The sequence below is a fragment of the Leucoraja erinacea genome, unplaced genomic scaffold, assembly GCF_028641065.1.
Source record: "Leucoraja erinacea ecotype New England unplaced genomic scaffold, Leri_hhj_1 Leri_100S, whole genome shotgun sequence".
Lineage (NCBI taxonomy): Eukaryota > Metazoa > Chordata > Chondrichthyes > Rajiformes > Rajidae > Leucoraja > Leucoraja erinaceus.
The window spans coordinates 1,232-15,692 of record NW_026575242.1 but is presented as its reverse complement, the minus strand read 5'-3'; the positions used below and the strand labels follow the sequence as shown (position 1 = coordinate 15,692).

The 14,461-nt window shown below is 48.8% G+C and overlaps 1 protein-coding gene across 3 annotated transcripts in view; it reads right to left on the bottom strand.

Annotated features, from left to right (window-relative positions):
- rangrf (RAN guanine nucleotide release factor) overlaps positions 1 to 14,249 on the bottom strand; it is a 28,566-nt gene extending 14,317 nt beyond the window's left edge. For 2 of the 3 annotated variants that reach the window (XM_055664967.1, XM_055664966.1), the window contains exons 1-4: positions 13,939 to 14,246; positions 10,582 to 10,667; positions 7,900 to 8,016; positions 1,866 to 2,028 (exon numbers count right to left, since the gene is read on the bottom strand). In XM_055664967.1, coding sequence (XP_055520942.1) covers positions 1,866 to 2,028; positions 7,900 to 8,016; positions 10,582 to 10,667; positions 13,939 to 14,175 — 603 coding nt within the window. In that variant the 5' untranslated portion in view covers positions 14,176 to 14,246. Of the gene's footprint in view, positions 1 to 1,865; positions 2,029 to 7,899; positions 8,017 to 10,581; positions 10,668 to 13,938 lie in introns of all 3 variants that reach the window. The other variant, XM_055664965.1, reaches the window with a different exon arrangement.
- Positions 14,250 to 14,461: the final 212 nt, after the last annotated feature.

The following is a 14,461-nucleotide window of genomic DNA, read 5'->3' as shown; positions in this document are numbered from 1 at the left end:
ACCCATTCCTTCTTTCCAGAGATGCTGCCTCCCCCGCTGAGTTACTCCGGCATTTTGTGCCTATCAAAGATTCATCTCCTCCTTAGTGACAAATTGTTCCTTTGAAGTGTTGTTTATTGTAGCGGGCACTTAAGTATTTTCCCAATGGTCTTATAACAATTATAAATCATGGATCTCGGGGAGACACAGAAGATTAAACACAGCCCAATTCCATTTCAGATAAGCAAATGCCCCGTTACCCTTTCGACCTAATTTTATTGTTTTACGACTGCCATTTGTGCTTTGTCAACAAAGAACAGAGTAGACTGCAGTAAGTGGAGCATAGAAACATAGAAATTAGGTGCAGGAGTAGGCCATTCGGCCCTTCGAGCCTGCACCGCCATTCAATATGATCATGGCTGATCATCCAACTCAGTATCCCGTACCTGCCTTCTCTCCATACCCTCTGATCCCCTTAGCTACAAGGGCCACATCTAACTCCCTCTTAAATATAGCCAATGAACTGTGGCCTCAACTACCCTCTGTGGCAGAGAGTTCCAGAGATTCACCACTCTCTGTGTGAAAAAAGTTCTTCTCATCTCGGTTTTAAAGGATTTCCCGCTTATCCTTAAGCTGTGACCCCTTGTCCTGGACTTCCCCAACATCGGGAACAATCTTCCTGCATCTAGCCTGTCCAACCCCTTAAGAATTTTGTAGGTTTCTATAAGATCCCCTCTCAATCTCCTAAATTCTAGAGAGTATAAACCAAGTCTATCCAGTCTTTCTTCATAAGATAGTCCTGACATCCCAGGAATCAGTCTGGTGAACCTTCTCTGCACTCCCTCTATGGCAATAATGTCCTTCCTATGGAGCATGGAACTGCAGGTGCTGGATTAAATCAAAGATAGTCACAAAGTGCTGGAGTAACTCAGCGGGACGGGCAACATCTCTGGAGAGAAGGAACGGGTAACGTTTCGGGTCGAGTCTGTAGAAGGGTCTTGACCCAAAACACCACACGTTCCTGCTCTCCAGAGTTGCTGGCTGTCCCGCTGAGTTATTTTACATCTGACAGTTTCACACGCTCAGTTTCAACTTTCTTTCAAGCACAGAATGATGATGACACATGAAGAGGCCTTTGAGCATCACTCTACCTGTCCCTACCCCTTGTGTAGGAAGGAACTGCAGACGCCGGTTTAAACCGAAGATACACGACATGCTGGAGTAACTCAGCGGGAACGGGCAGCATCTCTGGAGGGAAGGAATGAGTGACATATCGGGTCGAGTTTTGGTCTCCAAATCTGAGGAAGGACATTATTGCCATAGAGGGAGTGCAGAGACGGTTCACCAGACTGATTCCTGGGATGTCAGGACTGTCTTATGAAGAAAGACTGGAATAGACTTGGTTTATACTCTCTAGAATTTAGGAGATTGAGAGGGGATCTTATAGAAACTTACAAAATTCTTAAGGGGTTGGACAGGCTAGATGCAGGAAGATTGTTCCCGATGTTAGGGAAGTCCAGGACAAGGGGTCACAGCTTAAGGATAAGGGGGAAATCCTTTAAAACCGAGATGAGAAGAACTTTTTTTCACGCAGAGAGTGGTGAATCTCTGGAACTCTCTGCCACAGAGGGTAGTTGAGGCCAGTCCATTGGCTATATTTAAGAGGGAGTTAGATGTGGCCCTTGTGGCTAAGGGGACCAGGGGGTATGGAGAGAAGGCAGGTACGGGATACTGAGTTGGATGATCAGCCATGATCATGTTGAATGGCGGTGCAGGCTCGAAGGGCCGAATGGCCTACTCCTGCACCTAATTTCTATGTTTCTATGTTTCTATGAGACCCATCTTCAGACTGCTGTCTTCTTGAGGCGGTGCCATTTATTACCGACCTGCTCATTGAACTTGGCGACGTGCTGCCTTCCGGAGAGGAACCAGACACTGCTCAGCTCCCGCAACGCCATCTGATCCCTGCCCATGGGCTCCACGCTCAGCACCTCCGTTCCTGCCTCTCCCAGGGCCCCATTAATGGCGGTGACGTCCTCAAAATGGTACCTGTCGATGCAAAGAGGCCCTGAATCCAAGACTCACCCACTGGGTTTTTTTTTAGATAATAGAAAATAGAAAAACATGTGATGTGTGAAAAAGAAAAAGGAGAGAGAGAGAGAAAGTGAGGAGAAAAAAAAAGAAAAAAATAGAAGACAAAAAAAGGAGAGAGAGAGAAAGAGAATAGGAGATTGTATAACCATATAACATATAACAATTACAGCACGGAAACAGGCCATCTCGACCCTTCTAGTCCGTGCCGAACACACAATCTCCCCTAGTCTCATATACCTGCGCTCAGACCATAACCCTCCATTCCCTTCCCATCCATATAACTATCCAATTTATTTTTAAATGATAAAAAACGAACCTGCCTCCACCACCTCCACTGGAAGCTCATTCCACACAGCCACCACTCTCTGAGTAAAGAAGTTCCCCCTCATGTTACCCCTAAACTTCAGTCCCTTAATTCTCATGTCATGTCCCCTTGTTTGAATCTTCCCTACTCTCAGTGGGAAAAGCTTCTCCACGTCAACTCTGTCTATCCCTCTCATCATTTTAAAAACCTCTATCAAGTCCCCCCTTAACCTTCTGCGCTCCAAAGGATAAAGCCCTAACTTGTTCAACCTTTCTCTGTAACTTAGTTGCTGAAACCCAGGCAACATTCTAGTAAATCTCCTCTGTACTCCCTCTATTTTGTTGACATCCTTCCTATAATTAGGCGACCAAAATTGTACATCATACTCCAGAATTACATAGAAACATAGAAATTAGGTGCAGGAGTAGGCCATTCGGCCCTTCGAGCCTGCACCGCCATTCAATATGATCATGGCTGATCATCCAACTCAGTATCCCGTACCTGCCATCTCCCCATACCCTCTGATCCCCTTGGCCACAAGGGCCACATCTAACTCCCATCTTAAATATAGCCAATGAACTGGCCTCAACTACCCTCTGTGGCAGAGAGTTCCAGAGATTCACCACTCTCTGTGCCTCACCAATGCCTTGTACAATTTTAACATTACATCCCAACTTCTATACTCAAATCGGTATTTATATTCTTGGCCATCTTTCACCCAGTCCTGAAACAGTTGATTTTGTTGCACCATATGCTTCGAAGAAGTCAATAAATGGAGACCAACATCGTTGAGCTGCGGCTGCAGCGCGTCCAGCCGCGGGCGGGCGGCACTGGATTTACAACACCGCGGAGCCTGGGATCCGAGATCGCCAGAGTCGGAGGTCCGGCCAGCGCGGCCCGAGAACTTTGGACATTGCAGTCTTCGGGGAGGATGCGGCCACTTCAGTCCAGGCCGCTGAAGAATGTTCACCCGACGCCGATGATCCAGCTTCGCGGCAAGAGGGCCTGACAACACCGGGTTGGCTGAGGAGGCCACACATAGACCCCGACCTCGGGTGGACTATGAGGAGGAGAACTGGATATTTTTAGTGCCTTCCCTCACAGTGAATTCTGCTGTGGGGGGACGTTTCTTGTTGATTTCTATAGTGTACTGTTCTGTGTCTTTTTTCTTTTTCTTTTTTTATTTTGTATGGATTTATTGACATTTAATCTATTCAATTAGTTTAATCAATCTCTCTCTGTAAAGCACTTTGGTTCAAAGTGATTTTGTTTAAAAGTGCTATATAAATAAACATTATTATTATTATTATTATTATGATGAATTGGTCTGGTTTATCTATTAGGAGGAATCGCATTTCTTCAAGATGTGCTGTGTCCAACATATTTATAATCCACATTTTAAGCGTTGGTATGGGTGTATTTTTTCCAAAATTTTATACGTTTTTTTGCCATTATTAACCCATAATTAAAAAATCAATTTTGAAATGTGTTTCATTTATTCCCGTCTCCCGTTACTCCAAGTATAATCATTTCAGTGTTGGGCTCCATTTTTGCCTTGAATAAGACTCATCCACTTGTGAGTCTCAAGTGTGTAAACAGGCCTTTCTGCCCAACTTGCCCACACCAGCCAAGCATGTCCCAGCTACACTAGTCCCACCTGCCGGCGCGCGTTTGGCCCATATCCCTCCAAACCCGTCCTATCCATGTACCTGTCTAGCTGTTTCATAAACGTTGGGACAGTCCCTGCCTGTGGTGGCGCAGCGGTAGAGTTGCTGACTCACAGCGTCGGAGACTCGGGTTCGATCCTGACTACACGGAGTTTGCACTTTCTCCCCGTGACCTGCGCGGGTTTTCTCCGAGATCTTCAGTTTCCTCCCACACTCCACAAAGACGTGCAGGTTTGTAGATAAATTGGCTTGGTATAATTGTAAATTGTTCCTAGTGTGCGTAGGATAGTGTTAATGTGTGGGGATCGCTGGTCGGTGTGGACCCGGTGGGTCGAAGGGCCTGTTTCCATGTTGTATCTCTAAATTAAACTTAACTAAACTACCCCCACTGGCAGCTTGTTCCATACACCCACCATACAAAGTTATCCCTCAGGTTCCTATTAAATCTTTTCCCCTTCACCTTAAATCTATATCCTCTGGTCCTCGGTTCCCCCACTCTGGGCAAGAGACTCTGTGCGTCTACCCGATCTATTCCTCTAATGATTTTGTACAGCTCTATAAGATCACCCCTCATCCTCCTGCGCTCCAAGGAATAGAGTCCCAGCCCTGCTCAACCTCTCCCTGTAGCTCAGGCCCCTCGAGTTCTGGCAGCATCCTTGTAAATCATCTCTGTATCCTTGTCTACTTGTTTGGTTTAGAGAAACAGCGCGGAAACAGGCCCTTCGGCCCATCGAGTCCCTGGCGACCCGTGTACTGTCCCTATCCTACACGCACTTGGAACAATATTACCTAAAGCCAATTAACCTACAAACCTGTATGTCTTTGGAATGTGAGAGGAAACCGGAGCACCCGGAGAGAACCCACGCTGGCCTTGGTAGCTTAGGCCATGCAAAACAAAGCATATCACTGGAACAATAAAGTATTCATTCATTCATACGGTAGGCTGAGGCTGTGCTAGATCTACCACTTGCCAACCATTTTAACTCCCTTTCCCTTTCCCACACTGGCCTTCCTGCCCTGGGCCTCCTCCGTTGTCAGAGTAAGGCCACACACAAAACAGAGGAACAACACCTTGTGTTCTGCTTGGGTGGTGGGTAGGGGTCGGGGCGGTGACGCAGCGGGTGGAGCTGCTGCCTCACAGCTCCAGAGACCCGGGTTCCATCCCGACTACAGGTGCCGTCTGTACGGAGTTTGCACGTTCTCCCCGTGACCTGCGTGGGTTTTCTCCAGGTACTCCGGTTTCCTCCCACACTCCAAAGACGTATAAGTTTGTAGGTCAATTGGCTTGGTGTAAATGGAAAGAAATTTGTCCCTAGTGTGTGCGGGGATCGCTGATCAGCGCGGAATCGGTGGGCTGAAGGGCCTGTTTCTACACTGTATCTCTAAACTAAACTAAGCATGCAACCTAATGGTATCAACATTGAACACATGGAGTATTGCGTACAGTTTTGGTCTCCTAATCTGAGGAAGGACATTATTGCCATAGAGGGAGTGCAGAGAAGGTTCACCAGACTGACTCCTGGGATGTCAGGACTGTCTTATGAAGAAAGACTGGATAGACTTGGTTTATACTCTCTAGAATTTAGGCGATTGAGAGGGGATCTTATAGAAACTTACAAAATTCTTAAGGGGTTGGACAGGCTAGATGCAGGAAGATTGCTCCCGATGTTGGGGAAGTCCACGACAAGGGGTCACAGCTTAAGGATAAGGGGGAAATCCTTTAAAAACGAGATGAGAAGAACTTTTTTCCACACAGAGAGTGGTGAATCTCTGGAACTCTCTGCCACAGAGGGTAGTTGAGGGCACACAGTTCATTGGCTATATTTCAGAGGGAGTTAGATGTGGCCCTTGTGGCTAAAGGGGATCAGGGGGTATGGAGAGAAGGCAGGTACGGGATACTGAGTTGGATGATCAGCCATGATCATATTGAATGGCGGTGCAGGCTCGAAGGGCCGAATGGCCTACTCCTGCACCTAATTTCTATGTTTCTATGAATTCTCCAATTTTAGGTCACCTCTCAAATGTGCCCCCTCAGTTTACTGCGTAATGGAGTTAGCTTCAATTTTAAAACGGTAGCATGCATTGCCATTCCTGCACTGACCTTTCTGTCCTGAGCCTCCACCACTGGCAGAGAAAGCCCACACAGCAACGGGAGGAATGCGCTTGGGTAGCTTACGTATGAACGATGAATTCTCCAATTTTAGGGGACTCACCTACAAACAGCCCCCTCCCCATTTTATATACCCAAGACACCCCGCTTTCTTGCACCCCCCACACCCCTTGTCTGTACCCAGGCTGATCCCTCCCCTCTCCCCCACCACCCGCATCCCTTCCTCACAGCGCCAGAGATGCAGGTTCGATCCTGATCACCGGTGTTGTGTAAGTGTGTGGCGGCAATTGAGGAAATTCAGAGTGTCCCAGAGGATCCTCCAGTACTTGTACTCAGCGGCTGTGGAAAGCATCTTGTCCGGAAATATTACAATCTGGTTTGGGAACTGCTCTGCCCAGGACAAGAAGGCTCTGCAGAGAGTAGTGCGTTCGGCCGAACGCACTATGGGAACTTCACTCGCCCCCCCTGCAGGAACTATACATCAGCAGGTGCAACTCCAGAGCCAATAAAATCATGGGAGACCCCTTCCACCCCTGCAACGGACTGTTCCAGCTGCTACGGTCAGGCAAACGCCTCCGTTGCTATGCTGTGAGAACGGAGAGTTTGAGAAGGAGTTTCTTCTGAGAGGACCATTAGGACGGTAAACTCCTATCTCACCAGGGACTAACTTTACTGAACCACTCTATTGCTTTTTTTAAAAGTGCTGTTTTTTCCCTTTTTTCTTCCGCCCACAATATTTAATATGGAAAAGAATATGTGATTCTGATCCATTCCGTTTGTAGTTTGTTTGGTTGTTTGTTTGTTTGTCTTTTTGCACAAAGTCCGCGATCATCGGCACTTTTAATTTCACTGCACATCTCGTATGTGTGTGTGTGACGAATAAACTTGACTTGAGTTTAGAAGTTCTCTCCGTGACCGTGTGGGTTTTCTCCGGGTGCCCTGGTCTCCACCAACACCAGACCTGCAGGTTTCTAGGTTAATTGGCTTGTGTGTGTGTGTGTAGGATACTGCTAGTGTGCAGGGATCGCTGGTCGGCATGGACTCGGTGGAACGAAGGGCCTGTTTCCGCGCTGCATCCCTTCAGACGCTTGGACCGCGTTCGATCGTGACTAGCGGTGTTGTTTATGTGTGGAGTTTGCACGTTCTCCCCGTGACTCTGATCAAGAAGGCTCACCAGCGTCTCTTCTTCCTGAGGAGACTGAAGAAGGTCCATCTGTCTCCTCAGATCCTGGTGAACTTCTACCGCTGCACCATCGAGAGCATCCTTACCAACTGCATCACAGTATGGTATGGCAACTGCTCTGTCTCCAACTGGAAGGCATTGCAGAGGGTGGTGAAAATTGCCCAACACATCACCGGTTCCTCGCTCCCCTCCATTGAGTCTGTCCAAAGCAAGCGCTGTCTGCGGAGGGCGCTCAGCATCGCCAAGGACTGCTCTCACCCCAACCATGGACTGTTTACCCTCCTACCATCCGGAACCGCTACAGGTCTCTCCGTTGCCGAACCAGCAGGTCGAGGAACAGCTTCTTTCCGGCGGCTGTCACTCTACTCAACAATGTACCTCGGTGACTGCCGATCACCCCCCCCCCCCGGACACTTATTATTATTTATTCAAATCATTTGCTATGTCGCTCTTCCAGGGAGATGCTAAATGCATTTTGTTGTCTCTGTACTGTACACTGACAATGACAATTGAAATTGAATCTGAATCTGAGTGGGTTTGCGCTCTTTGGAGGTGATGGTACCTGGCTGCGTCCACATCAGGCACCTGCCTCTGGTACTCCAGCAGCTCCACGATAATGCTCTGGTCCGTGGCACTGTGCAGAAACACCTCCTGGTTATCTGGGATCTCCCGGATATCACTGCAGAGCAACAGGGCACATGGAAAATCAGGACCCCATCAGTGTGGAGGCAAAACAAACCATACACCATGGAATCTTCACCAAACCATAAACTCCACAACTTACACAACAGTTTAACTTGTCATGCCCATCCTTTTGCCCAGCCACTCTAATCCCATTAGTGAATGAGGGATTCGGCCCAACATTGTCGCCTAAAAATGCTGGAGAAACTCAGTGGGCGAGGCAGCATCTATGGAGCGAAGGAATAGGTGACGTTTCGGGTCAAGACCCGAAACGTCACCTATTTCCTTCGCTCCATAGATGCTGCCTCACCCGCTGAGTTTCTCCAGCATTTTTGTCTACCTTCGATTTTCCAGCATCTGCAGTTCCTTCTTGAACGCTAATTCCAATTGCATTATTAGATAAATGCCTTGCTATTTATTAGAGCCAATGCAGCTATAGTTTAGCAATTATCAGTGAACTATTTTAGCAATTATGGGAACATATTTTAGCAATCACAGCATTAAATAGAAATTGCAGCAATGTTTATTGGAGGTCTGTATCTGCTCATAGGTGCATAAGTGATAGGAGCAGAATTAAGCCATTCGGCCCATCTAGTCTACTCCGCCATTCAATCAGGGCTGATCTATCTTTAACTCTCAACCCCATTCTCCTGATGTCCGTACTAATCAAGAATCTATCTATCTCTGCCTTAAAAATATCCATTGACTTGGCCTCCGCAGCCGTCTGCAATGAATTCCGCAGATTCACCACACTCAACTCCGGGTAAAGATATTCCCTCCTCATCTCCTTCCTAAAAGTATGTCTTTTTTATTCTGAGGCTGTGACCTCTGGTCCTAGACTCTCCCACTAGTGGAAACATCCTCTCCACACCCAGGCCTTTCACGATTCGCCGTTTCAATGAGGTTACCCCCCCTCTTCCTTCAAACCCGCCTTCCAAGCCTTTGCGATTAATTTATGGGACAGAATTTAAGTGGCGGTCAACATGTTTGTTAAACCTGGCGATCGTATCCGATTCCATCACCTCGTCTGGCAGCGCGTTCCACACATCAATCACTCTGTGTAAAACATGTGCCCTCAGATCACCTTGTAAATCTAGGGGCACGGTGCTGCCATGGTAGAGTTGCTGCCTCACAGCGCCAGAGACCCTGACTACGGGCGCTGTCCGTATGGAGTTTGTACGTTCTCCTCGTGACCTGCGTGGGTTTTCTCCGGATGATCCAGTTTCCTCCCACACTCAAACGACGAACAAGTTTGTAGGTTAATTGGCTTCCTTAAAATTGTAAGTGTGTGTGTGTGTGTGTTAGTGTACAGTGCGATCATGGTCACCGCTGCGGACTCAGTGGGCCCAACGCCCTGTTTCCATACTGTATCTCTAGAGTCTAAATTGTTAGTGTGTAGATTAGTGCTAGTATATGGGGAAATCGTTAGTCGGCACGGACTTGATGGGTCGAAGGGCCTTTTTCCACACTGTGTCAACTAGAGCAGTTCTGACCTGCTCTGTAACTCATTGGAGACCCTCGGACTATGTTCAATCAGACTTTACCGGACTATCTTGCACTAAACATTATAATCTTTATATGAAGTGCTTGGGACAGGCAACATTTCTGGAGAGAAGGAAGTGGTGACGTTTCAGTCTGAAGAAGGGTCTCGACCCGAAACGTCACCCATTCCTTCTCTCCAGAGATGCTGCCTGTCCCGTTGAGTTAATCCAGCATTTCGTGTCTATTCTGGTTTAAACCAGCATCTGCAGTTTCTTCCTATACACAACCTTTATCATGCATCTGTAAATTGTGGACAGCTTGACTATAAGTCTTTCCGCTGACTAGACAGCACGCAACAAAAAAGGCTTTCACTGTACATTGTACACGTACACGTGACACTAAACTAAATTAAAACAAAAGAAACTTGAAATTGCAGATGCTGGTTAATACACAAAAAAAACCCACAAAGTGCTGGAGTAACTCAACAGATCAGGCAGCATCTCTGGAGAACATGGATAGGTGAACTTTTGGGTCGAGACTTAGTGTCTGAAGAAGGGGCTCGATCTGAAACATCGCCTATCCATGTTCGCTTGAAGTTTAGTTTAGTTTAGAGATACAGCGCGGATACAGGCCCTTCAGCCCATCAAGTCCACGCCGACTAGCGATCCCCGCACATTAACACTATCCTACACCGACAATTAAACTACAAACCTGTACGTCTTTGGAGCGTGGGAGGAAACCGAAGATCTCGGAGAAAACCCACCGCGGTCACGGGGAGAACGTACAAACTCTGTACAGACAGCACCCGTAGTCAGGATTGAACCCGGGTCTCTGGCGCTGTAAGGCAGCAATTCTACCGCTGCGCCACCGTGACTGCCTGAAGTGTCCTCAGCTGGGGGGACACACAAAGTAAAATCAAATTGGCTGAAGTTGTGGTCAGTGGTGCCCTGAAACCTGACCTAGCCACAATCTTCATGGCTGCTGCCCGACCCGCAGAGGCACTCCAGCACGTTGGGTCTTTTAGTGGGTGAACCAGTGTTTTACTTGCCCCCCTCCCCCAACAGGATTGTGTTCCACTTACCTGACATCGATGGAATGTGGGGGGAGAGTGACGGAGAAGGCGCCCCCAAACAGTGTGCGAGTGTGGGTCCCGTCAGTCGCCATCTTCTGGAACAAGGAACATAGAACAGTTCAGTGTAGGAAGGAATTACACATGCTGTAGACACAAAAAGCTGGAGTAACTCAGCGGAACAGGCAGCATCTCTGGGAGGAGGAATGGGTGACATATCAGGTCTGAACAAAGATCTCGACCCGAAACGTCGACCATTCCTTCTCTCCACAGATGCTGCCTGTCCCGCTGAGTTACTCCAGTATTTTGTGTCAATAGAACAGTGCAGCATGGGGTCAGGTCCTTTGGCCCACAATGTGGCACAGCTGGTGGTGCTGCTATCTCACAGTGCCAGCGATACGGGCTCGATCCTCACCTCAGGTGCTGTACCAGGCTACTTGCAAAAAATACTTTTCACTGTACCTTGGTACATGTGACAATGAACTACATTGAACAGCACTGGCATTGCTCCTCACTGGGAACATTGGCAACTCACTGGGGAACCACTGGCACTGCCCCTCACTGGGGAACAGCACTGGCACTACTCTCACTGGGGAACAGCACTGGCACTGCCCCTCACTGGGAAACAGCACTGGCACTGCTCTCACTGGGGAACAGCACTGGCATTGCCCCTCACTGGGGAACAGCACTGACACTGCCCCTCACTGGGAAACAGCACTGGCACTGCCCCTCATGGGTGAACAGCACTGGCATTGCCCCTCACTGGGGAACAGCACTGGCACTGTCACTCACTGGGGAACAGCACTGACCCTGCCCCTCACTGGGGAACAGCACTGGCACTGCCCCTCACTGGGGAACAGCACTGGCATTGCCCCTCACTGGCGGCAGCTGGGACAGTTTCCATTAGCACTGCCCCACACTGGGGAACAGCACTGGCACTGTCCCTCACTGGGGAACAGGCTGCACTGGCAGTCACAGGCCCTGCCCCCCCAGCGGCCAGGCTGACACAGCACTGGCCTGCATAGAGTGGATGTGGAGAGGATGTTTCCACTAGTGGGAGAGTCTAGGACCAGAGGGCACAACCTCAGAATTAAAGGACGTTCCTTTAGGAAGGAGATGAGGACGGTCGCGGTGAAGTTGCTGCCTCTCAGCAAAATGCAGCGCCGGAGACCCTAGTTCGACCCCGACTACGGGCGCTGTCTGTACAGAGTTTGCACGTTCTCCCCGTGACCTGTGTGGGTTTTCTCCGAGATCTCCTGTTTCCTCCCGCACTCTAAAGACGCGCAGGTTTGTAGGTTAAATTGGCTTGGTGTAAATGTAAAAATTGTCCGGTATAAAATTGTCCAATTTCCAGTATAGTCCCAGGTGAACTCTGCGGAAGTTACAAGGAGTTTGTTTAAGGAAGAACTGCAGATGCAGATGTGTCTAACTGGAAAAATCGCAGGTAGACACAAAATGCTGGAGAAACTCAGCGAGTGAGGCAGCATCTACGGAGCGAAGGAAATAGGTGACGTTTCGGGTCTAGAGGAATTTCTTTAGCCAGAGGGTGGTTACATTGTGAAGAATCTGTGGAATTCTTTGCCAGTCGGCTGTGGAGGCCACAAGTCAGTGGATATTTTTAAGGCAGAGATAGATAGATTGTTGATTAGTGCGGGTGTCAGGGGTTATGGGGAGAAGGCAGGAGAATGGTGTTTGTAGGGAGAGACAGATTGATTTATTTGATTCTTTATTTCGAACAGAATAAAAGAATAAGATTCAAGATTCAATTTAATTGTCATTTGGACCCCTTGAGGTCCAAATAAAAAGCAAGTGTGAAACAGCATACAAAAAACAAAACAAGAATATTTATAAAGTGTCATAAACAATATCTATAAATAAATGAAATCGTATGTGTCCGAAAAGGAGCAGGAAGAAGCCAAAGCTTATTAATTCCCACCCCTTATTCAACTGCTTGAAATTATCTTATACAAATTTAGCAGCTATATGTACACCATATGTACACCAGCAGCTATATGTACACCATATGTACACCAGCAGCTATATGTACACCATATGTACACCAGCAGCTATATGTACACCATATGTACACCAGCAGCTATATGTACACCAGCAGCTATATGTACACCATATGTACACCAGCAGCTATATGTACACCAGCAGCTATATGTACACCAGCAGCTATATGTACACCAGCAGCTATATGTACACTATACGTACACCAGCAGCTATATGTACACCAGCAGCTATATGTACACTATATGTACACCAGCAGCTATATGTACACCAGCAGCTATATGTACACTATACGTACACCAGCAGCTATATGTACACCAGCAGCTATATGTACACCAGCAGCTACATGTACACCAGCAGCTACATGTACACCAGCAGCTATATGTACACTATATGTACACCAGCAGCTATATGTACATCTGCAGCTATATGTACACCAAATTATTTACATTTATACACTAATCAAATATTTACAAAGCCATACAAAAAAAGAGAGAAAAAAAAAGAAAAGAAAAAAAATCAGCCGTGACTGAATGGCGGAGTAGGAGTGGATAGATGGGCCGAATGGCCTAATTCTGCTCCTATTGTGTATGAGCGCCTGTCCCCGGGACTGCGGCCGAGGTGCCGGCCTCAAGCGGGGAGGGAAGTGAGGGATTGAGTGAGGGGGGGAGGGGGGCGTGGAGTGAGGGGAGTGGAGGTGTCGAGGGGAGGGGAGTGAGGGGAGGGAGTGAGGGGAGGGAAGTGGAGTGAGGGGAGTGAGGGGGGGGAAGTGGAGTGAGGGGAGTGAGGGGAGGGAAGTGGAGTGAGGGGAGTGAGGGGAGGGGAGGGGAGGGGGAGTGAGGGGAGGGAGGGGAGGGGAGTGAGGGAGGGGAGGGGAAACGAGTGAGGGACGGGGAGGGGATGTGAGGGAGGGGGGGAGGGGGAGTGAGGGAGGGGAGTGAGGGAGGGGCAGTGAGGGAGAGGGGGGGAGGGGAGGGGAGGGAGGGAGGGGGGGAGGGTGAGGGAGAGGGGGGAGGGGGGAGGGGAGTGAGAGTGAGGGAGGTGGGGGAGTGGGGGGAGGGGAGGGGAGGGCGCTCCATTAATAAGGGACAGAAGTTTAGGGGTACCAATATGAGGGGAACTTCTTTACTCAGGGAGTGGTAGCGGTGTGGAATGAGCTCCCAGTGGAAGTGGTGGAGGCAGGTTCATTGGTATCATTTAAAAATAAATTGGATGGGCATATGGATGAGAAGGGAATGGAGGGTTATGGTATGAGTGCAGGCAGGTGGGACTAAGGGAAAACAAAGTTGTTCGGCACGGACTTGTAGGGCCGAGATGGCCTGTTTCCGTGCTGTAATTGTTATATGGTTATATTACCTGACGGTCTCTGGACTTTCGCGCCCCCTCGCTCCGACTCCGGTCGGTCTGTCTGTTGTCGTCGTCGTCGCCGGAAATGGCCGAGTGCCGCCGGAAATGGCCGAGTGCCGCCGGAAATGCACGAGGCTCGGCTCGGTCCGCAGCGCCGATGAGCGCAAGATGGATGTCAAGCAGCGTGTCGTCTCGTCTCTGGAGAGCAGGAATGGAGTGTGGAGCATCGTCGGTGTAGACCAGCATCCGCAGTTACTTTAATGCACAATGTGTAACCTGTTGCGGTTTTGTTTACATCCCCCCCGGTGTGGGATTCATATTAATATTAAAATGCGTGACATTGCCGGCGCGGTGGATGCAGGTAGTTGGAGTCATATGCGACGGCGCTCACTCCACGCCCGGTGAAGTGCACGACAGGGCACGACCGGTAGTTGTAGTCCGTCGGTGGTCCAGGTTGACGTGTGGTGCAAAAGCATGGCGGGAGTTTGAGGCGCTCAGGTGGCACGGCGGTAGTTGTAGTTGAGTAAGTAGG